The following is a 25,242-nucleotide window of genomic DNA, read 5'->3' on the forward strand; positions in this document are numbered from 1 at the left end:
TCAGTGACAACTGATTACCGTTACTCAAGAAACATGTTAACATCAATTCTGCACAGTCAATCAGTCCACAGCGAGAATGCTAATATGTACCAGCCTATTACAAGCATAATAGCCTGACAGATGAGCAGTAATGTCCTGCTCATATGGCAATCCCTCACTATATAAAACTACCTCCTTCCCCTGTTCCAGTCATGGTAAAGTAGACTGACTGAAATGTTGGGACCCACCAGTTCTCATTTAAGGAGCTCATTTAAGGTAACTTTTTTTAGAGCAAACTATCCATTGAGGAAGACAAATTACATGGACTGTATATTACTGCTTTATGAATACCGTCAAACAACACTTATCATTAAACTTCTCTGAATGTCTCAGGAATATGAAGTTTGGGATTTTTCTGAGGAATCTTCCAATCATAGTAACTTATGCTTTTAATGGTAAAGTATGAGAGACTATGAGCTGATTGGTTCTGATACATCAACTTGGCAATGAACATGGGAACTTATCTTCTTAGGGTCTGAGTCAGCAAATACAGATTGGCTGCATGGACAATTGGTGCAACTATGCAACGTAGAAGTGTCACGCAGAGTGATGTCAATGGCCAGCTATCGTCTGAAACCTAGCACTGGCACTTCGTTGGCATGTTGCGATGCTGAACTAAGAATAGTGCCATGCGGTGATCGAGCAACCACTCCATGCAATGACTGTCATTCCAGGGGAAAAAAAAAGGAAAGATCAAAGAGTAATTGATACTCATTTGCTGATCCCACCAAATGGTTCCCTTTCCCACATTCTGATTCGATTTACGATTTATTCTAGTCTTTAGTTAAGGAATATGTTGCACTTACACAGTGCCATTCATAACCTCAGATCACCCCAAAGTGATTAGTAACAAATTAAATATTTTTTGTGATGTAAAGTCACAGTTGTACCATATAGAAATATAGGGCACAATTTACTCAAGGTTAACTCCAAGAAACATGATGTGATAATGACCTATTCATAGCATCAACAGTTGCCCTAATGGGATTATGTTGTTTCAGTCAATGGCAAGAATGTAGCACTTGCTGTCACATGGAATAGTTGAGGTAATTAACACATGATTTGGATATACCGGTGTTGGACTGGGATGTACAAAGTTAAAAATCACACAACACCAGGTTATAATCCAACAGGTTTATTTGGAAGCACTAGCTTTTGGAGCGCTGCTCCTTCATCAGGTGGCCTGGTGCTGTGAGATTTTTAACTTTGTAATTAATACAGATGGCTTGAAGGAGAGGTTAGATAGGTAGATGAAAGAGAAAGGAAAAGACGGATATGTTGATAGAGTGAGATGAAATAAGGAAGGAGGACGGTCATTGTGAACAGAAACACCGCTGACCTGAACAGTTGCAAAATTCTATGAACAACTAAACTGGCAACAAAATCTGAAAGCAACCAATAAGGAAAGTAAGCACTAGGCTGTGACACTGGTGTAAAACCTTAACTAAAAGGGGTGAATGGCCACTTTCTGCACCGTAAAGGTTCTGTGATACTGTGAGTGCTTTACCTCGACTAAAGCTGTCCCGGGACCAGATCTAAAGAGGTATGTTATGTCACAACGGTATTGTGGATATCTAAAAGAATCCACAATATTCAAACTTGCCCTTACTTGGTCTAATCTGCACATTTGTGGTTTCAGAAATTTAGCTCAACATAATCATGCTGCAATGGAGACAGCTGATGACTGAAATGGTCAGCTGTCTCCATAAACCACACGTGATCGAATCCTGAGCCAACTCCATTCCTGCTCCACAAAAGTGTCGAATTCCGGGATCAGAGGCAGGACTTAGGACTTCCAAAAACTTCTGCTAGTAACATGGCTCCTATCTCCACAAATTCCGCCTGACCTGAGAATTTCCAGCACTTTCTTTTCAACATGTTAATTTGATTCAAGAAATACTGTTTTAAATCATCAGTAAGAATTGAGCTCCATTTGCTGGTAATCTAATCTATTCTTTCTTTGGTGGAATGACACTTGTTAAAAAAAAAAATCAGTCATGGTCTCTGCGTATGTTCAGAAAACATTGGTTCACAGACCATGATATTTTTAATCCTTACTGAAATATCCGAATATACTGCTCATCAAGATTTACAATACACAGAATTGAGTTTCAGTTCATACAAAGTGCAGGATTGCCATTAAATGGACTTTCTGAAATAGTGGAAAATAGCTTTGAATTAGACTGGGTGTTATCTGGACATTATTGGGGGAATAGTGGCAGACTACCCATTCCCCAGAAAAACGTAAGGACGGCAGATGCTGGAGATCAGAGTGGAGAGCGTAGTGCTGGAAAAGCACAGCCGATCAGGCAGCACCTGAGGAGCTGGAGAATTGACACTTCGGGCATCAGGAATGAGGCTTGTGGGCCAGTGGGGCTGAGAGATAAATGGGAGGGGTGGGTGGGGCTAGCGGCAAGGTAGCTGGGAATGTGATAGGTAGATGAAGGTGGGGGTGAAAGCAACAGGTTGGAGAGGAGGGTGGAGTGGATAGATGGGAAGGAATAAGAACACGCCAAGAGGGCGGTGCTAGATTGGAAGGTCGGATCTGGGGTAAGGTGTGGGGTGCGGAAATAAGGAAACTGGTGAAATCCACATTGATCCCATGTGCATGCAGGGTCCCAAGGTGGAAGATGAAGCATTCTTCCTCCAGGCATCAGGTAGTTAGGGTTTGGCGATGGAGGAGGCCCAAGATGTGCATGTCCTTGGTGGAGTTGGAGGGGGAGTTGAAGTGTTTGGAAGGGCAGTGGGGTTGATTAGTGCGGGTGTCCAAGAGATGTTTTCTGAAACGATCTGCAGATTAGCGTCCTGTCTCCCCGATGTAGAGGAGACCACATTGGGTACAACAGATACAGTAGATGATGTGTGTGGAAGTACAGGGCAGTGTGTGTTGATGTGGAATGATCTTTTGGGGCCTTGGACGGAGGTGAGGGGGGAGGTGCGAGTGCAGGTTGTGCACTTCTTGTAGTGGCAGGGGAAGGTGCTGGGAGTGGAGGGTGGGCTGTTGGGGGTCCGGGGGGGGGTAGGGGGCATGGATCTGACAAAAGAGTCATGAAGAGCATGGGATGCGAGGGAAATATATCCCTAGTGGTGGGGTCTGTTTGCAGGTGGCGGAAGTGGTGAAGGTGGTGTGATGTATCTGGAGCTCGGTAGGGTGGAAGGTGAGGACTGGGAGGTTGGGGTGCGTTCCATCCTTGTTGTGGTTGGAGGTGCAGGGTTCAAGGGCGGAGGTGTGGGAAGTGGAGGAGGGCATCATCAACCACTTGGGAGGGGAAATTGTGGTCTTTAAAGAAGGAGGACATCGGGATTTTCTAAGGTGGAATTGGTCCTTCTGGGAGCAGATGTGCCGGAGGCAGAGGAATTGGGACTACGGGATAGCATTTTTACAGGAGGCAGGGTGGGAGGAGGTGTAGTCCAGGTAGCTGTGAGAGTCAGTGGGTTTGCAGTAGATGTCCGTGGTTAGTCGGTAGCTGAAGATGGAGATGGAAGGTCTAGGAACAGGAGGGAGCTGGCCGAGGTCCAGGTGAACATAATATTGGGGTGGAAGGTGTAAGTGAAGTTGATGAACTGTTCAACCTCCTTGTGGGAGCATGAGGTAGCACCAATGCTGTCATCGGTGTAGTGGAGAAAAGGTGGGGAATAGTGCCGGTATAGCTGTGGAAAATGAACTGTTCCACGTACCCAACAAAGAGGGAGGCATAGCTGGGGCCCATTCGGGTGCCAATGGCTACCCTTCTGGTTTGGCGGAAGTGAGAGGATTGAAAGAAGAAGTTGTTGAGGATGAGGACCAGTTCAGCCAGATGAATGAGAGTGTCATTGGGTCAGCATGAGAGAAAAAAATGGAGGGCGTGGAGGCCTCTGTCATTGTGGATACATGTGTACAGGGACGGGATGTCTATGGTGAAGATAAGGCATTGGGGGCCTGGGAAACGAACATCTTGGAGGAGGTGAAGGGCGTGGGTGGTGTCCCAATCATAGGTGGGGAGTTCCTGGACTAAGGGGGACAGGACGGTGTCAAGGTATGCAGAGATCAGTTCAGTGGAGTAGGAGCAGGCTGAGACAATGGATCGACTGGGGCAGTCAGGTTTGTGAATCTTGGATAGGAGGTAGAATCGGGTGGTGCGGGGTTCTTGGACTCATTCCTGATGAGGGGCTTGTGCCCGAAACATTGATTCTCCTACTCCTTGGATGCTGCCTGACCTGCTATGCTTTTCCAGCACCACACTTTCAACTCACTCCCCCAGAAGGAAAGTAAGCTGTGAGCTGACCAACCGAAAGGAGCAGTACATGCACACTCCTCCCCACACACTCCCAACCTGCAGCCAAAATGCGTTGTGCTTGTGTGAATCATTGCAGAGTCAGACCTGCCACTCTCCACTGGGAAGAAAGTCCCATCCCTCCAATGAGCTGGCTGTCCCAGCAGCGCCACAAGCTCAGTAATGGCCGTTGCTGGTACTACAGGCTAGGTATGTGGAATCTGGCCCAAAGTAAATCAGGTATTGCGTGGAAAGTGATTTCAAAATTTTAGAATAATGGGGGTAGACAGGGAAGTGGGTTTTGCAGGCTAAATGGGTGAAAAGCAAAGAGTGGTCTAATATCTTCAAAGGGGTCAAAGAGTGTGATGCTGGAAAAGGACAGTCAATCAGGCAGTATCTGAGGAGCTGGAGAGTCAACGTTTCGAGCGTAAACTCTTCCCACATTCCTGATGAAGAGCTTATGTTCGAAACATCAACTCCCCTACTCCTTGGATGCTGCCTGACTGGCTGTGCTTTTCCAGCACCACACACTTTGATTCTGATCTCCAGCATCTGGAGTCCCCACTTTCTCCCTATCTTCAAAGGGGGTGCATCTTCTCACTAACGTTAACAAATTCTGATGATCATACCCCCTTTCCTTCTCACTATTTTATAAACTTATTTTAAAAAGTGGCCTGCCCACTTTCACCCAGCTATATTATGGGGTGAGTAATGTATAATCAGGGTCAATTTAGTTTCTAAAAGACTCTATTGGTGCTAAATTATTTATTTACACACGGTAGACTGGCTGCCAAATTTGGAGCCCGCCCACCTTCCGTATGTATAATGGGAGTCGGCTCAGAGGGAGGTGGGAGGATGTGGGGCTGGCCACTTCATATATATTGTGTGCCCACCCAAAGGAAACATACCAAGTGTGGCCATAATATCTAGCCCATTGTCACAGTGAAACTGATGAAGCAGAACTGATTTAGAAGGACCAGCAGGAAGGATGACAAACTATCTATACACATTGTATTTTAATGATCTTTGTTCGCAAATCGTTAAATCAACAATTTCGACTGCTACAAATGGTTTAGGATTGCTTGTTTTCAAACAACTCACCTGGGGTGTCATCCCGCACCAAAAGTTTGAGTACAATGTGTTAGAGTCCAGCATGGGAGCAACCACAGTCAAGTTTTCAGCTATCATCAGATTCAGTGTCTGCTCATTGGTTAGCAAGTTGTCTGTATCTACAAACTGGAAGAAAAACAAGTTGAGGAACAACATCCAGCCACTTAGGATTCAAGTTAAGACTGTCACACAGCGCTTAACAATGTTAGTTCTCCTAACATAATCATGACTAGTTACCTCTCACCCAGTGATACGGAACTCCTATGTCTGATCTATCAGATTGCACACAACAGATCTTCAGTCAATCTCCTGAATACACATTCCTCAACCTTTTTTCAGCAGTAAGCATTGCACCTTGTTTTATTTTTAAGTAACCATTCCAACTTGCCAGGTTGCCTTCTTTTCAAACACTGACTGTAGAACTTCTAGTACTACGCGAGGAAATGAATTGTTAAAGTTAGTGAGATGATTGAGACCCTCTGATGATGGAGACGTTACATTTTCAGCCAAACATACTTTCAGCCAAAGTTTGCTAAACTGAGTAGACATATCAGCCAAACATACTTTCAGCCAAAGTTTGCTAAACTGAGTATAACCACAAAACCCTCTGACACCCAGCTTCCAATCCCCCTTCTCCAAATTCCCACACTTCATTTAGAGATCATTTACATGGCACACCAGCATCACAGAAATAAGAAGGTGGCCAGATTCTTTGGTGATTGGTTAGATAATCCATGATTCCCTCAGAGGGTGGTATGTGTATGGAATGAGCTGCCAGTGGAAGTGGTGGAGGCTGGCACAATTACAACATTTAAAAGGCATCTGGATGGGTACACGATTAGGAAGTGTTTAGAGGGATATGGGCCAAATGCTGGCAAATGGGACTAGGTCAGATCAGGTCTGTGCTGTCTGACTCTCTGACTGCCAGTCAAACAGCCTTTCTCACTCCACCCCAAGCTTCAATAACTTTTACAGCCAGCAACTGTAGGCATTCAAAGAAACGGCAAAAAAAAATTACTTTTTAAAGCCTGGAAGACTTCTTTTCACCTGGGCAGCCGAGGGGATTAATCTTGAATTCCTGGAGATTTCTGAGAAGGTTAGTAATTCTAATGATCCAGGCTAAAGTAGATTCCAGCTAATGAGACAAGGAGGGAAGGGAAACAGGGAGTGTTGCAATTGGCTAAAATGTTTCTGGAGTTGGTAGATCAAAGATAAAGCCATTGAATGGCCCAGGGCAGCTGAAGCAGTCTGCTGAGCAATTTGAACATTTTGAGACTCCCTACTCCCTATGGAGGAGTCCTAACTTCTTGCACCACCACTGCCTACCCTAAGCCCTGTGTGCAATGCCAATCAATTTACACTGGAGAAGATGTGGCCAGTCAGGGAGGAGAGAGGGGGAAAGCAAGCTGCTCTTCTCAGGCATGTTCCTATCAATGAGAGTGACTGTCCCAGATAATTTGAATAATAGAGATGGATGTTAAAGGGGCAGGCATCTTGCTACAATTGCCTCCAAACGTCCATCAGCACGGATACATGACATGCTGTGGTTAGTTCCAAAAACTACACTGTACCGGCCCAGCTTTTCACCATAACATTCTTGCATGTGGCTCCGAAAGGGAAACTTATTGAGATAACTTCAGACCAGCCGAAGAAAATTGCTTTGAATTCACAACATGCAAATAAGCCATTCAGCTTAACAGGTCTGCCTTTTTGTCCTTCCTTATCAGCAGATATTGGCTTGACAGATAGCAATGTCTGCCTGTGGTGACTGTAGGGAAGTAAATACTGTAGTATATACTTTGATCGCAATACTTATTCATCTTGATCTTTCCAAATTGCTGTCTTCCTTCGTACTAATCTCACCCAATGTGCCCAATTAATCGAAATCTGCCATACCTAATTAATAACTTGCTAATTGTACTGTTGATTCTTCAAAAGAGAGGGTAACCTGAAGCTTCACTCACCAAGATGTAGTCAGCCCACTTCTCTCTCGCAGTTTTCAGTGCCGTTTGCCTGAGTTTCATCACATGTGAGAACCTGGAATTGCTCCAGTGTTTTGGCCCTATTTCATCAGAATAGTACCTGGGAAACCAACCAAATGCTATCGGATCAGTGGGAGCATCAGAAGCCATCCTGGTAGGACACAGTGACAGACCACGAGCTGACATTTCACCACAGGAAGGTGGAATTCAGCTTTGTTAAAATTCACACAACACCAGGTTATAGTCCAACAGGTTTAATTGGAAACACTAGCTCTCGGAGCACTGCTCCTTCATCAGGTGGCTGTAAGGAGCAGCGCTCCGAAAGCTAGTGCTTCCAAATAAACCTGTTGGACTATAACCTGGTGTTGTGTGAATTCAACTTTGGCAGAGCTGCCTTAAAGATATCGAAATATCAGCCGGCTGCATAGTGCAGGATGACTCGCCACTGCCAATGCCAAAGTAACCCCCTTCCCTCACAAATGACAAGGTAGGGTTCCAAACCAAGTCAACCCGCCGTTAAAGTAACCGAAGAGGTCTGAAAGAATACTCAGGTAAGAGAAAGGTTCTCTGTGAGGATTGTGCAGGCAGCAATTCATTTGAAGGGGATAAACAAGGCCTATTGAAATGAAACCAAAAGAGAAAATGCTGGAAAATCTCAGCAGGTCTGGCAGCATCTGTGAGGAGAGAAAAGAGATAACGTTTCGAGTCGAACTGACCCTTTGTCGAAAAAGCTTTGACAAAGGGTCAGTTAGACTCGAAACGTCAGCTCTTTTCTGTCCTTACAGGTCCTGCCAGACCTGCTGAGATTTTCCAGCATTTTCTCTTTTGGTTTCAGATTTCAGCATCCGCAGTAATTTGCTTTTATCCTATTGAAATGAATCTGCCTGGGGTTTCCAGGCTGGTCTTGTGACGTGGTGATAGTGTCCCTACCTCTGAGCCAGAAGATTCAGCTTCAAGTCCAACCTGCTCCCACCTGTTATGTGTTATAATATGCCCAAACAGGCTGATTAAAAACAAGTTTTTGTTCTCTTTGGGTATCTCAATTGTGCTTACACACAGTAACTTTCAGCAACTTGCCAAATGAATCAAAGGGTGACTGCCACTGAGGGTCCCCTGATGGAAGTGAAATTGGTGGCAGCATGCTGTGCAGATGTGGGATCTACAACTTACTGCTCTCATGTTCCCTCCAATTAACAAACCTGCTTTAAATTGGGTTATAGTCATTTGTCAATCTTGTTGCTGGGGCTGCCTGTCCTTCCAAAATGATAATTGTAGTTTGCTTCTTTTTTTTAATGCATGATGGAAATTTGCCTGTTTATTACACAAATAGACTGTGCATAAAAAATGCAAGCACATCTCTGTGCAGTTTTAGTTAACAGTGAGGATTTTTAACAAAGTTTAATGAAGTGCAAAGTGATTAAAGAGGAGTAAAACATTAACTGAACAAGCAGATAGTTTACTCTTACTAGAACATTTATATAGAACAGAAGTGCTGTTCTTTATCTTTTCCTATTCTTAGGGCAAGATAGTTCAAATGTTTGAAATTAATTGATTTTTTTGATTTCCCTCCCTTCCACACTGGTTTTGCATTCACACTGTGGTCATTGCCCATCAGTCTGGCTAGGAAGCAGAGAGATATTCACAAAGTGGACCGAAGCGTGTGCAAGGCTAGCACCACTTAAAGCTAGCCCGTGCCTCAGAAAGGGGAAGTGCATTCTGCTGCAGCAAACGATCACCTTCATTAAGTAGGAATAACAAAGCAGGGCAGATACATGCTCCGAGGTTCTCATCGTAGCACTGAAGGTTTTGATGCATGAGTAGGGACAGGAAGAGAGAACTCCTCTGCCTCAGATCCTCCAGACTGCCAAGAGGATGACTATGGGAGTAGATATCTATCTCTGTCAATGCTAGTAGTCTGGTCTTGAGGACTTGGATGCAGTGCAGGAAGAAGTTTAAGCTAATACAAGTTCTGAGAATGTACTCATTGAATTCATCCTGAAATGAACCAACAATCTATCAGTAACTAACCGTGATTTCTTTCTTGCATTACTTCACACACTTGGCATTTGTGCAGCTTGCCCGAATTGACTGGGGTGTACACACGGCTGTTCTCCACAGCCCATGTCAGGAGACGATATGGAGAATCGTTGCAGTAAATAGGATTGAGGGCATGGTGAGTGGTGGGGCTCAAACCATAGGGGTTGCTTCTCCTTAATCCACCTCTTTGTATCCCACAATGTCGCCCGATTTAAGAAATGATTTATGAATGGTGTGAATGTGTAGCACTTGCTTGCCCCTCACCACAATCTAACCTTATACCATTTTTCTTTCATGTTCTCCAACATTATCCCCTAGTGTCAAGGAAATATGAGTGCCAACAGGTGTAACAAAGTTAAAAATCACACAACACCAGGTTATAGTCCAACAGGTTTAATTGGAAGCACACTAGCTTTCGGAGTGACGCTCCTTCATCTGATGAAGGAGCGTCGATCTGAAAGCTAGTGTGCTTCCAATTAAACCTGTTGGACTATAACCTGTTGTTGTGTGATTTTTAACTTTGTACACCCCAGTCCAACACCGGCATCTCCAAATCTTAACAGGTGTAACAGTATTTTAATGTCCTATTTGCAACCACCAACTCAGGTTCTAACACAGTGTGTAATTTTAGAGGGCAGCCTTTAGAAAATCTTTAGAACATTACATTTGCAGAGATACTGGGCGTTAAGTGGACCAGCAGCCAATTGGAAACAACAGCACAGGTATCAGCTTGTCAGGAGCAAGGTCACATATGTGTCCCTCTTCAGGGAATTCAGCTGAAGACTTGGATGGGCTGTGTATGTAGAAAGGTTGATGGGAAAGTACAAGAAAATTCTTAGTGCATTATCAGGTGTCCCAGAAAACCTGCTATTGAGGAATATAGAGCACAGCAACAACAGAAGCTTATATGGAGGCCATCCTTCCCAGAGTTCAAATGACGGTCAACTCCATGACAGCATTTATGGACCTTGGATGGATGCGGTTGCCTACTGAGAGCTCTTATTCCCCCTCCTCCTCCATTTTTCAGCAGCTTCTCCTGCTCTATGTCACCTCTGCTCATTCTCCCTGTTATGGTGCAGGTTGAAGCAGGTGGAGGCTGCAGCATCCAAGTCTGGGAGCAAATGGTTTGTGCATATAACCCTCATAGGGGGAATGAAGGTTTTCACCTTATTCCCTGCAAATTTCACCAACTTTAAATAGCAGCTTTAAATAAACTCCGGGCTCTTCTACAAACTTAAACAGAGTCAGAGCTAACTTGAAAATAGTTGATGACTAAAGACCAGGGGTACACATGTGCGTCTATGTGTTTCAGACATTAACCCAAGAGACCAGGTTGAAGATAGCAAATCAATGACACACTCTGACTAACTTGATTTGCTAACCTGCCATGCATCTGGCACATGCTTCTATTGCCCTCACCCAATGACACTTGGCATATACTGTGCCAGAAGTGAGTGTGTGTAACACTCACCTGTTTGTTTCCAAAATGGACATTGTAGTCACAAAACTATGGATGCCATGGAGCAAAGGTTTATGACCAGTGTAAGCTATGGATGAGGAAGATGGTCAAATAAGGAACTTATACAGAGGTATGCCTAATCCACAAGCCAAAATATATCCTTTACATCTCATTCACTTAAACCTACAACCCAAATTGAGAACAGCCTTTCAGTAAAGGGATGAGCTTCCATTGTGGTTTAAAAACATGAACAATTTAGAATTAGACCAGTCATGGAAAATAAATTAAACCTTTTTTTAAAAATTCATTCACAGCTTGAGGGTGTTGCTAGCTAGGCCAGCTTTTATTGCCCATCCCTAATTGACCAGAGGGCAGTACAGAGTCAATCACATTGCTGTGGGTCTGGAGTCACAAGTAGACCAGACCATGTAAGGACGGCAGATTTCCTTCTCAGAAGGGCATTAGTGAGGCAGATGGGATTTTCCAACAATCAGCAATAGATTCATGGTCATCATTTAGACTCTTAATTCCAGATTATTTTTATGCTTGTTTTCTTTTGTTTAGAAGTGTTTAAACAGATTGCATTTGTTTTCTCCCCTGGCAGTTGATTGACAACCTTTCTAACAATCAGTGATGCATGCATGCTATTCAGGCAAGCGGAGGGCTTCTTTCTATAAAAGGATTTGGGGGAACAGTGCTTGTCAGGATATTTCACTGTAGTGGGCGAACACAGAATAGAGGTTTAAGTGATGAGCTTCAAAAAATTTAGCCAACTGATACTGTAAAGTCACAACATCCATAAGCAAATTCTGGTGGCACTCTTCTTACAGAAACTTAAATTTCCGACACTTCATGTGTCCTTTCCCAAGCTCTGAAGCTCTGACTTTCACGTGAAGAATGACTAGGATTCTCCTGCATGCTAAGTCTGACGACATTATCGATCGGTTAGAATTTGGCAGAGTCTCAGCTCCACTTGGCCCACAAATTGTGCAGCAAATTTGAATTAACCTACTTACCTTTGAATTTTTTGCTGACCACTTCTCTAATTCTGTTGGATTTGACCCTGTACTTTCCTGTGCTGCAAAAGACTGCACCAGTTACCTTTGGCATTCAAATGCAGGTTATTTAGGTTTTACGTTACTCGTATCTCAGCAAGTGACCTCTCACGGGTCCCCATTACCACGTCTGAGACTGCTGCTTCAAAACCGTGTGGTCGTACAGTGACTTAAGAAGCACCCCTCAAAAGTGAGCCTCGTTTAAGTTGCCTTGTCAGCATGACCACAGAAGTGAAGTGAAGGGGGTTATGCACTTAAGCAAATTGCTTGTGCACTTGAAAAGAGAACCTAAAAGTAATGCTGACATCTAATATAATAAACTTTAAAGGTACCCTAGCTTGATTTTTCAAAAAGGGAGCTGGGTGGCATTCCCAAACAATACTGAAGAGTAAAAGAGGCTGTAAACTGAAATAAGCCATTTTTGTTTCACTTTATAGAACATTTTTGATGATTAAATAAGGATTTTCCCCCTGATATGTTATTGGATGAAGGCAGTTTCCTCTTTAGTTGCTCTTCCTTTATATTAGAAGTGAATTTTCTGACATCAATTACACTGATGATTTGTTCACAGAAGTTGCTGCGAAAATATATGAAAGCCATCAAACATATATTTTTAAAATTTAAATGGGGGGGGGGGTCACAATTGAAAGTACTCACTTGGGATTATCCAGTGGTCTCCACTCCACGTAGTGATAGGCCTTCTGAACATTCTTCAGCCATTCCCGCAGGATTGCTGTCGTGTTGTCAATGTTATGGTCTGTGGCAACCCTTTGGGAAGATGCAGAGAAAATTATTGGTAACTGCAGTTGGACTGAATTAGCATTTAAAATCAATGGGTTAGCAAACAAATTGATCTCATGCTAAAGGCAAAAATGAAATAATTTTTCTGTCAACACTGAACAAATAGTTTTGTAAATGAGCTTGCGACTGAACTGTTGTTTATCGAAAAGTGTAATTTAAAATACGTAAATTTAAAGGGATACTGTCATCATTTCCATTTTAAAAACAGTTAATTTTCTCAAGGTTCTCACATAGAAACATAGAAAATCAGAGCAGAGCACTATGATCATGGCTGAACAATCAAGTCAGTCCCCTGTTTCAGTTTTCTCTCAATATTCTTTGATCCCTTTAGTCCTGAGAACTATATCTAACTTCTTCTTGAAAATACCCCAAATGTTTTGGCCTCAACTTCTTTCTGTGGTAGAGAATTCCACTCTCTGGGTTAAGAAATGTCTTCTCATCTCATTCTGTGGCATATCCCATATTCTTACACTGTGACCGCGATTCGGGACTCTCTGGTCATCAGGAACATCCTTCCTGCATTTACTATTTATTTTATAGGTTTCTATGAGAACGCCCCACACCCCCCGCCCCCGCCTCACCCCACCTCCCCCCGCCCCACCCCGCCTCATTCTCTCTCTGTAATGCAACCTACTGAAAGCTATGGAAATGGTATTCTGATGCCAAAGGAATTCATTCAGATAGGACAAGAATTTTGACATGGCCTCAAATTACTCCCACATGAGTTAAAACGAACAAAGACATTCCCAAATTCAGTTTGGGACTATGGGAAGCGGTGGGATTATTTAGATTGCTCTTTTAAAAAAATAGTATGATGATGATGGCTTTCCTCCTGTGCCTTATCTAAATGTTATTTTCATTCTCATGATGTGAACATTACTGACAAGGGTGGCATTTATTACCCATCATTAATTGCCCTGGCTTGTGGCTTTGTGGTTAAGATCAGTGTGGACAGGGGTCACAGACAGGCCAGAATGTGTTAGGGGAAGCAGACTCTTTTCCTAGAATCACACAAATGGATCGGTTGGCATCTTGTGAGAATCTGCCAGCTTCATAGTCACTTTTTCTGACTATTCAGGTCGCTGACCTCCCACAGGGTGGCAGTACAGGAACTGGAATGGGCACCAATAAATACCAGACTAAGGAAAAGAAAGCAGCCTACGTTTCCAATTCTGATCACTGTTCGGTAAACACCATCTCAAACTGCATCAGTGAATCACGGTTCAGGTCAGGATCAGGCTCTGCAGTGATGCCTCAGGGGTCAAGATGCCCACTAATGCACACAGCTTTGGTTCACAAGTGGTAGCAGGAGAGCAAAGCACAGGCAGATTGACTATACGTTGGGAAATGGACGAACAGATCACATTTATGGGATTCCCTTGATATCAAGCCCTCATCCTCATTGAAGAAGCAAGCAATGAGATGCCAAATAATCATCCAAATACTGTGCCAAATTGATACCTGAAGGTGGGACTGCAGCTGCCACTTACCATCAGGAACGGCTGTCCTGGCTTGGGGAAGGTTACAGATACAAAGTGGGCTGATCAAAGGATGGTGAGAGCCATCATATCTCCATAGACCCCACAGGAACACTTCGGCTTCCCCAAGATTCACATAAATAGTTTGGAGTTTTTTTTTAATGGGACATCTCTTTTCCATCACATAAGTGTTAAGGCAGAAGGAGGCCATTTGGCCCATCATGCCTGCACCAGCTCGTTAAATAAGCATTATTACCTGATGTCAATGTCCTGTTTCTCCCATGCCAACTATTTTTATCCAAATAATCATCCAAAGGCCTCTTGAATGCCTCAGTTGAACTTGCCTCCACCACACTTCCAGTTCCTGCTCACAACTCACAGAGTAAAAAGGTTTGACCTCACTTTACCCTTGCTGCTTTTACAGATCAGTTTAAGTCTATGCTCTGGTGTTCTTGATCTTTTTACAAGCCATGGTACAGTTACAGAGCCTGATCTGTTCTTACTGAGTTTGTGATCAGGGTCATGTTGACCTCATAGTACCCTGATTTCCAAATGAAAGGAGGTCTTTCACGTGAAGCAGGGCTGTGATTACTTGGACATAAACCCCTTCCAAAATGCAACCAGATGGGTTGCTGGTGTCAATGGGAATGAGGACCCCATTGTCAGACATGATGGGACCTGGTACTCCAAGCAACCTTAGCTAGCTGGAGTGAAAGAAGTCAGAGGCATTTTGGAACAGAAATGGTACAGTTTGCTAACCTTTTGCTATTGTTAACCATCATCCAGAAATACATTTCTAAAATAAATAAAAGCCCCATTGTAAATGTAGTATTGTGAATGGACATTACTATGCCACTATTCCTTCATATTTTATTAAACCTATTAATGTCTCAGCCTCTTCAATACTTGCTCAGCTCTGCAATAGTAATGGTCACAAAATTAAATGATGAAACTAAAAAGAAAAATATTCAGCATACTGGCCCCTAATCTGTTTCCCCCATTTTATTTTTGAAATAACTGCACAGAGGCCGGTATCCCATCATCAAGTCACCCTTTATTTACATGTGCACAGTACTCTCGCTGTAGCCAGTCAATTCAGAGTCAATTCAGGAGATTGACTCACTGCGGTAGTGCTTATGTTTATCTCCTGGTGGTGATATTCTTTTTTTTCAAAATCTCCTGGTTATACTTTAAAAAATTTTTTTTCTTTTTATTTATCCCCACACTACCGGCCAACTGCGGTAGTGCTTATATTTGTATCCTGGTCATACTGGTCAGCTAGGACTTCCTGATTGGCTCAGGTTAACAACTCCAATCAAGGATCCTGTAGTCAATAAGATCCACCTGGTTCTAATCACTACAATTTTAGTTTGAATAAAATAGATAATTTATATCTATACTTTAATTCCTGGATTACACTTCCTGGTTTGGAGTCTGTGCATCTCAAAATTCTTTAATCTGTTTGATTGATGAGTCTCCCTTTCACTTGACCCTGTTTATACACACCATGTATATACCCTGATGACTCACATGCCAAATGACTATAAATCTGTTCCTTCCATATTGTCTGCAAAACCCAGGCCAGTAGTTATTGTGCCTGGTAATGAGACTACTAAACCTGAAACAATAACTTGCCTTATCTTCGAGTTTTCTGAATATTTGTCATGCATTGTACAAATAGAAATAAAACTACAAATGGCAGAGGTAAAGGCAACAATTGAAAGAAATGCTAAATATAAAATTTTCAATTCTTTTCTTGCCACTTCTTCTCAGGACTGTGCTGGTTCTTATTAAGGTGCGTTCATCTATTGTTATCGAAGCTAACAAAAGCCAGAGACTGAACCTTCATCTGCCATGTTCTAGCTCAGTACCAGACCTGACATATCAGTGTACTTACTCATTCAGTTGGAGAAACAGTTTGATGTACAAGTTTAGAAGGTCAAATAGTTAAAAACTGTTGCAAACACCAACCTGACCCCAAGGACCAAATTTGCAACTACAGATTTTTATTCTCTCTGCAAAGCAATTTGCAATCCCATTTTGATATTGTAGGAGTGGACTGTCAAAGTCCAGGAATTCCAGACATTTACCTGAACATACCCTCCCTGTAAGGTTACACATCTTTATCCCTTCAGCTCAATGAACTTTAATGCGAATAAACCTTGAAATGATATACAATTGCTTACATATCTAAAACTGCAACACTTCCCTGTGAATGGGTAAAAGCAGTCTTTTAGGGGGAATGTTTAGAATCCTGCAGCAACATGTTCTGCAGAGATTTCTCAGAGTTGCCATTAATTGGACATGGAGTGGAGAATTCCTGACTCGCAGGGTAGAAATTCCTGATGTAAGCAAACCGGCCACTTAACACTATTATTCAGTGACAGCTCATTGTGAATCTGTGCTAAAGCCTTTACTGTCAGAACCTGGTGACCCAGAATGAAAACAAATAGCGTTGATGTTTCTGATCATGTCTGGAGCTAAGTGAGCCCTCAACACTGAAAATAATTACAGATTTAACCACAAGTGTAAAGCTTGACTTGTTTGCCCATCTCAACACAGCAAAGGCTAAATCATGCTGAATGCTATTTATATTTTCACAACACAGTTTCAGTGAGATCAAAGCCATGTTAATTATGATTTCAAGCAATTTTTAAAAATTCATTCATGAGGACATCGCTGGCTAGGCCAGTACTTATTGCCCATCCCAGAGGGCAGACAAGAGTCAGTCAAGAGTCAACTACCAAATACATAATATTCATTATGTACTTGGTAGCTAGAGAGCATAGTTTGAATATAATTAGGTTTACAATACATTAACATTAGGTTCAATTCTGCCTTCATATTCTCACACCAAATGATGGACAACATATGGCCCTCTGATCCCAAGGCAGCTCAGAAGTTGCAGTTTAGAATGCAGGAATGCCTCTCCTCTGTAGTCCAGCTCAGTGGAACTCAGTTCTATTCTTAACTCTATTAATTTCCATTAACAGCCTCTCTTTCTGTCTCCTTTATGTTAACTTGGGCATCTTATGTTAACCACCCGGTGGCTGCCTCTGAGCTGCTTCTGGCTCAGTCCTGCCCCCTGCTGCCTTGGAGGGAACACCACATGTGATGGGAATCTTTACACTGAGGTGGGTCTCCGCCACTTGGGAAATGTTTCTGACTCAAGCTACTTGTCTTGGTCGTTAAAATCTAGCCCACTATCTCAAGCTGAGAGAGGCTGGTCACTGAGTCACTGCCCTATTCAAACCCACCATGGGCTTTTGCACCCGAACACTGTCCATTGTAAAAACCACAAACTTCTGCCTCTGATGTTGCCTGCCTTCATCACTGTCTCAGCCCATCTGTCATTCGTCAACTTAGAGTTCCAAATAACATTTGTCAGAAGACCATACAAGAATGACTTCACTGGTTTTAATGGTAATATTCTGAATTAGACTGACTGGGAAAGGACAAAGCAGAGGTTAACCACAGATGGATTTAGACCTATTGGAAATTAGTTAAAGTAGTACTGTGCAGATACTAGTGTTGATAGATTTTAAAATTTTTTAATCAAAACTTTAAATATAGGCATTGTAAACAGTTTGCAAATGACAATAAACTCCATGTGAGTGTTAGGACTATGAACGGCTTCAAGTGGGTCTCAGTAGATATGGAAATCAGAGCCTCGGGATGAGGAATTGTGTTTTATTTAGATAAAGACATGTGGCCTGGCTAAATATTTGTGCATCCTTCAGATAAAAACACTGATGAAGGTGGAGAAAGTTAAGAGTCTGATTTTTGTAGCACATGCATCTCTAAAGGTAGCAAGACAAAGAAAGGATAGCTCGAGTTATTCCAATGTTGGCCATTCAGAGACATATTGATTATAAGATGATATTTTAGTCTGACCTTGGGCAGACCTCTTTTAGAATACTGTGCCTATTTTTGCTCCACTCACATAGTAAGAGATATTGAGCCTTTGGGCAGAGTACAAAGGAGAGCCACTAAACTAATTCCTCAAACAAACTATCCGTTCAAGAATAAGCTGAAAGAGTTGGAACTCTAACCAGTGGTGATCTAATAAAGGTATAAAAGATAATGCAGAGAATAGGTAAAGAGTAGTGCTGGAAAAGCACAGCAATTCAGGCAGCATCATAGGAGCAGGGAAATCGATGTTTCGGGCAGCTGCCTGAACTGCTGTGCTTTTCCAGCACCACTCTAATCTAGAATCTGGTTTCCAGCATCTGCAGTCATTGTTTTTACCTAGAGAATAGGTCAAGTACTACCAACTTGTTCCAAGCAAATAGATTAGGAAGGATAACTAGCGATAATAATGTTAAGTTGTGTGGTGTAAGTTAAGGTTCGATGAAAGAAGGTGGTACTTTTTCCAGAGAATTGAGGAACTCTGGAATGGGCTGCAATCTCTCAAGTTGGATTCCAATTCACAGAATTCCTTTTCCTCTTAATTAGCCCTTACAAAGGTATATTTATTTTTATCTGATCATGGGATGTTGTCATCATTGGCAAGGCTATCATCCCTAATTGTCCTTGAGAAGGTGATGGTAAGGTGCCTTGTTAAACTGCTACAGTCCATGCAGTACAGCCACTGAGATGAATTTGATCCAGTGACAGTGAAAAAGTGGCAGTAATAGACCTCCAAGTCCTGCTGTTTTGTGACTCGAAGAGGAACTTGCCAGTGGTGGTGTTCCTACATGTCTGCCAGCCTTGTCCTTTTAGATGGGAGAGATTTCAGGTTTGGAAAAGAGATTTGGAAAGTTACCGAAATGCACCTTGTAGCGGGTCGGCACTCCTTGCAACTGAATGCAGGGTGTGAGGGAAGTGACTGTGAAAAAGTGGTGGATGGCATAGGCATCGAGAAATATGTATTCTTTATTCAGCTCAAGGACAGTTGGTCAAAAGAACAGATTTACAGGAAAGAGCAGTTAATAAGTTTCCAGCTAACAGACTTGATATGACAAATCTCTATGGAGCTTAACATTTATAAGGGTTTTGATCCAGAAGTGCTCTTCTGCTGAGGACACTAATGAGTTTTAACTAATTTGAGAACTGTATTGCAGTAATGCATATTCTAGATCATGGCGTATAAATCCACCAGTGAAGCTTGAAAAGTTGCTTCCAAAAATAGAGGTTGACTTACACGCAAAATGTTAACCCTCCTGTACTGGTGGAAGGGATGGCCATTTTAAAATGTGAAAGAAGTTTCTGTTTGTTAGTCACCATGCACAGGCTACTCTGTATAGGCTTGTCTTAAACCCACTCACTTTCTTAACAAGACAGCCTGTGTCTTGAACCCAAGCACTAATCCTGGTGGATATTTCTGAGCTGAAAGTTGAGGCAAATCCCTATTGTGAGCATAGCCCTAATCGTGCATTTATTTGCTGGGAGGTCACATTAAATGTTGATTACAGGTCCAATCATGTACTTTCACCCCCCAAAAAACAGTGGTGTTCTTATATGACAGCTCGACTTGTACACCGTGATCGGTGGGAGTTGTAGTCAGTCAAGCCATGGTTAAGGTTTCAATGGTCAATAAGTTTTACCAAATTAATGATAAATTGCTTGATTGCTTTGCTGACAATCATAAGCATTCACATATTGTATTAGAACAGTCATCATGAAAACTAGGCTCCAGGAGTATATGTAGAGTAATCAACAAAGGAAACCAAATCTTGATAAAGACAAAGCCACAATGAGAAGTATTGTGCATGCCTCTGCGTTTTTACTGTTACAGTCATAGTAAAAAGCAATTCGGTTATCTTGCTTTAATTTTTTTTTCAGATGTTACGTTACAGATGATTTCAATTAGCAAAGCTGTTGCCGTGGGTCATTATATTGTTTAGAATCTATACACTTCAATCAGGCTGCATCCTGTTTGACATCCTTTGATCTTCAGATAAGGGATTTGCCTTGACTGATCTTTACCAAAACACAGCTGAGTTTGTGAAGGGAGCAATGGATTTTGCATCTCTCTGTCCTCCCCACATCACCTGAAGTTGCCTTTCCCTGTCTATAGTTGGAATATCCATGGAAATGGCCTTGAACTCTGAGGGACTGTCATAAGATTCCATGCAGGTCACTTCTTTGAAAGGGAATCAGTCATCCACCCTGACCACCTCAGCGTAATGTGTGACTCCAGACCCACTCTAGTTGGTAGAATCTCAATGCCCTGTGAATTAGCCTTGCACATCACTCAGTTGTAAACAAACCACTGCAATGTTCATGTGGGAGATTGAAGGGTATGGAAAATGAAAAGCACATATTTATGAATCCTGCTGAGTCTGCAGAACCATCTGGGACTGTCATTTTGAAGAGTCATACCAAACTCGAAATGTTAACTCTGTTTCCCTCTCCACAGATGCTGCCAGACCTGCTGGGTTTCTGCAGCGTTCTCCGTGTTTGTTTCAAATTTCCAGCATCAGCACCGTTTTGCCTTTATTAAGCAATAGCCTAACTGGCCAGCCTCATGGAATGGTATCTGCCAAATGACCACACTGTTTTACCACATTCGAGTGTGTGCTCACCTATTGTCAAGGCAGACCTATCAGAATGGTATCTAACTGGGTGTAAGAGAATTTTGCAGGTCTCAATACTGACTGTCAACTCCATAAGTTTTTAAGTTACCAGGTCAAGTAAATCTGCTGCTGAACAGTATTCAACCGATGAAGTAGTACTCCTCCATGTTGAGTATTACTCTTAAGGTAACACTGAGGAAAACAAAGGCACAGAATGTATTCTGGGAGAAAGCTCGACACTTTGGAGTTTGGCTGTCCAATCCGCACCAAATGAGTGTCTGCAATTTTTTTTGTCTCTGTACAAATATGGGTGTCAGTCTTAAAATAAAAATAAATTTATGCTGACAAAGTTTCAGCTGTGATGCAGGATATACGCAAATATGATTTTGAAACTGAATCTGAACAATTAACTAATAATTGACCCTGGGACGTGTCCATACAGCAACCAGACCTTGTAGCTTATGTTCCTTGTCATTCTTCCTGCAACTGGGCGGACCTTTGAGGTCCATGTGGACCAAAGACTTCCAGAGGAGGAAGACAATTTGTCAACATATTGATCGGCAAGCACAGAGCGTTCGAGTGATCATGTGACTTAGAGGGAATATTGTTTGTCGGTTACAAAAGATGAAGATCATTGACCTGAAATGTTAAATCACTCTCTCTCTGCATTGATTTTACCTCAGCAGCTCTGTATTTCCAGCATTTATTTATAGTTTTCCATTTGACATTCATGTTGTACTTACCATTCCTGGGATGTTGTACATTATAATACACTGTTAAAAGTGATGCTTGGGCCTCTTAATTAATTATCAATTTCCATTACATCCTTTATGAAAACTAACAAAGGTTCCACTTGTCTCATAACTCACCAGAGTAGCTTTTGAAATATTGGAAGCTGCCTATTGATTGTGCCACCGGCATTGGTTACAGTTGACTGCTGATTGTATAACATAATTTTTCTTAAAAAAAAATCAAAGCACGATCATGACCATTGCGATCAAAGAGAAGAGCAATGAGGGTACGTAATTTTCTTCACAAGACAAAAAAGTGTTTTCTGGACCAGACTAAGTGCTGACCTTTCCCTGATTTATTTGCTAATGTTCAACTTTGAGGCTGATCAGCAAAGGAGGGCCCAAGGGAATCCCATTTTACACATGTGTTTGGACAAGTGAGGAACGTAACATCACAAGGTCTGCAATGAAGCTTGCTTTGTGCGTTCTAAGTTGAGGGGATGTGGAGCAGGAATAGAATCCATCTCCTGCATTGCTGGCATTGTGTGGATAACGAAGTATGACATCCCTTTGTAGAAATAGGAGACAGAAGCACCAACAGAATCCCAGCTCTGCAAGAATCAACGACATTTTTACAATCCAGAAGTATGTGAACTCAGCTCTTGGACCCAGGATGAAACAGGGGTTGTAGATATTTATATAAAAAAAAGTATTTTTTAAGCAACCTGATCAGACTTGTTATGACACACCTCAATAGCAGTTGGGACTGTCTGGCCCAAAGGGGACACTATCGCTGTGTCTCAACATGCAGGCCCCATTAATGCACCAAATAGTAATACCACTATTTGACAAAAAAAAACACTATTTCCAGACAGAATGAAAGGAAATGCTCAAATTACCCATCAGCAATATCACCATCAATCATACCTAGAGACTGTGCTGATGTAGGGGGCTGGAACTGATTTTATACACACAATTTGTATGATGTTACTATTCACTCACAGCATTTTGCTGGAGAAATAGTTTTATTTTTACTGTGAGACTTTGCTATAGTTCCAGCCACATGCACATTTGCTGCAGTTCATACAAACTCTCCCAGTCCAATCAGTTTGCTTTAAGCCCAACCTTACCTCCAGCGCGTTAACTGACATTGAGGAAGTCACTGTTTGATATCTTGGTGTCAATACTCACTTCAGTTCAAAGATTTAGAACACAGCACTGTGCAGCACTATACACACAAGTTTTTTTTTAAGAAAGGAAATATCAAATCATTTTATAACTTGGCATTAGATTTTAAACAACGGTCACTGAACTGAAACAAAAACAGATAGTGTTGGAGAAACTCACAAGTTTGGCAGATGATTCTTCTGGGCAGAATTGAACTGAAATATCGGGGCAGAATTTTAACTTCAGTTCAGGAATCACTAGTCGGGGGCTATTTCCTCATGTCACAGTCAGAAACTTCTAAAAAATGGACCCACTTATCAGGCACTTTCATCTGCAGGCAAAGACAGCTGCCATGTTCAGATGAAGAGTCACTGGACATGAAACATTGACACTGCTTTATCCCCAGGCCTATTGAGTTTCTTCAGCAATTTCTTTTTCTGTCCCAGTAGATCCCAGAACTTCATTTCGAAGGTGGTGCGGTATCTCACCATCGCCAACTAGCCTAATTATTTCCCCATCTCACCATCTCCACAAAGGGGAAATCTCCATCCTTAATCTCAAGAGGTTTGTAGAACACACTTGAGAATCTGTTTATCGAAATAACGGCCAAGAATGTTTGTCAAAAAATCAAACATCCCCTTCTTCTCCACGAGACTTAAAGCAGGGCTAGTGCAGTGGGTTTGACATTAAGCCACTGGCTATGTTTGGCTCTTATTAAATAACTGCATCTCTCTTCAACAGCCATTTTTTTTTATAAATGGAAATCACAGACAACAGCCTGAATTATATATTTAGATTGATGAACAAATAAAGGACTCATGCTATGTGACTTCCTATCTCCCGGCAATGCCTCAAAATTCTTTGCATGTTACTCTGAAGCACAGCAACTGTTGTTAAATGGGCAAGTGCAGCTGTTGTTTTGTGCATAGCAAGATTCCACAAACAGCATTGGGATGAAGGACCAGTTAAATTTGCTTATTTGGGACTGGTTGAGGTCGTTCGCCAGCACATTCTGGAAGCCTTCAGCAAGATTAAATCAGTCAGCTGGAGCTGAATGATCACCGCCTCCAATTGTGCAAAGACACACAACCACGTTGGATATCAATGTTCTTCGTTTCCCAGTCAGTGACAATCTGCAGAATTCCTTGGAGTGGAGACATCCTGGTAACATTATTCAGGGCCTGGAGGTGCTCACCTTGCTTAAAGGGGTCAGACAGGAATTTCCCACAAATTTCACCCAAATGGGCATCAGTTTATACATGCAGGAGGCTGGAAAAACACAGCAAATCAGGCAGGATCAGGAGGTGGAGAAGTCAACAATTCGAGTGTAACCCTTTTTCAGGATTGGGGGTGGGTGTGGGGGGAGCTGCAGATAAACAGGGCGGGGGAGGGCAAAGTGGTGAGATGGGGATTGGTGAAGACAGGTAGAGGATACAGTCTGGGCTGGTCAATGAGAGGAATGAATCCAGTTGGTAGCTGGAAGAAAGGGTCAGTCAGAAGAATGGAAGGGTGGGGTATGGGCTGGGAAGAGATTCAGGCGGTGGGAAGGGATTTTTATTTCAAATTGGAGAACTCAGTGTTGAGTTCTCTGGGCTGTGGGCAGCCCAGGGGGAAGATGAAGTCTTGTTCCTCCAATTTGCAGTCTGATTCACTGTGGCAATGGAGGAGACCAAGGATCGTCATGTTGGAAAGGGAGTGGGAAGGGGAATTAAAATGGGTGGTGACCGGGAGGTCAGGTTGGCCCCTGCTGGCTTGGCTGAGCTGCTCGGTGAAACGTGCCCTCAGTTTACGGTCGGTCTCCCAGATGTGGAGAAGGCCACATTGGGAGCACTGGATACAGTAAACTAGGTTGGAGGAGAGGCAGGTGAACCTCTGACTCTAGCTGAGTTTATACATGGCTGTTTTACTTCACCCAAAAGACGATATGGATATATTAAATTGAATTAGATTTATTGTCACATGTACTCAAAGGAGGATGGTAAAAAGTTTACAAGTCGCCACTCACAGCGGCATTTTAGGTACAAAGGTAAATAAGAAAAAGTTGGGAATGAAGATGCTGGAGATCAGAGTAGAGGATTCCTGATGAAGGGCTTATGCCTGAAACGTTGATTCTCCTGCTTCTCAGATGCTGCCTGACCTGCTGTGCTCTTCCAGCACCGCACTCTCGATAAACAAATGTGAGGCGTTCTTTCATTTGATCAAAATAAAGGAAATGTAATTTTTTTTATCCTGTCAGAATGAACAGGATGTCTGACACTCCTGTTTATATCTGTCAGCCAGGGCTCCCTGTTTGGACTAGATTAATAGCTCCAATCAGGGAACTCATTTTCTATAGGTCCACCTGGCCAAGTCGTTACAATCATTACATTTGGCAATAAGGTAATGTGAAAGGCCACAGTGACACCAGATGGACAATTTTTGTAATGGAGTCTGTGTCAGTTAGTGACCATTTGTGAAGCTGGGAGATAGGCAAAATTAGAGCCTAGTGACTTTACCAGGCTGTTTTATCCTGCAGTCAACGGAGGCCCCCTTATGAGTCATCAGTTAGAGTCACAGATATTGCCAGCACTGAAAAAGACTCTTCAGTCCATCACATCTATGCCAGTCATAAG

At 42.5% G+C, this 25,242-nt stretch overlaps 1 protein-coding gene across 1 annotated transcript in view; it reads right to left on the bottom strand.

Moving 5' to 3' along the window:
- LOC122554608 (procollagen galactosyltransferase 2-like) overlaps positions 1-25,242 on the bottom strand; it is a 181,985-nt gene that overhangs the window by 61,291 nt on the left and 95,452 nt on the right. The window contains exons 2-4 of the mRNA XM_043699912.2: positions 12,593-12,703; positions 7,367-7,484; positions 5,394-5,528 (exon numbers count right to left, since the gene is read on the bottom strand). Of these exons, the coding sequence (XP_043555847.1) occupies positions 5,394-5,528; positions 7,367-7,484; positions 12,593-12,703 (364 nt within the window). The remainder of the gene's footprint in view (positions 1-5,393; positions 5,529-7,366; positions 7,485-12,592; positions 12,704-25,242) is intronic.

Source organism: Chiloscyllium plagiosum, unplaced genomic scaffold (genome assembly GCF_037043375.1).
Source record: "Chiloscyllium plagiosum isolate Xiang-an unplaced genomic scaffold, Cpla_swu_hap1 HiC_scaffold_9, whole genome shotgun sequence".
Lineage (NCBI taxonomy): Eukaryota > Metazoa > Chordata > Chondrichthyes > Orectolobiformes > Hemiscylliidae > Chiloscyllium > Chiloscyllium plagiosum.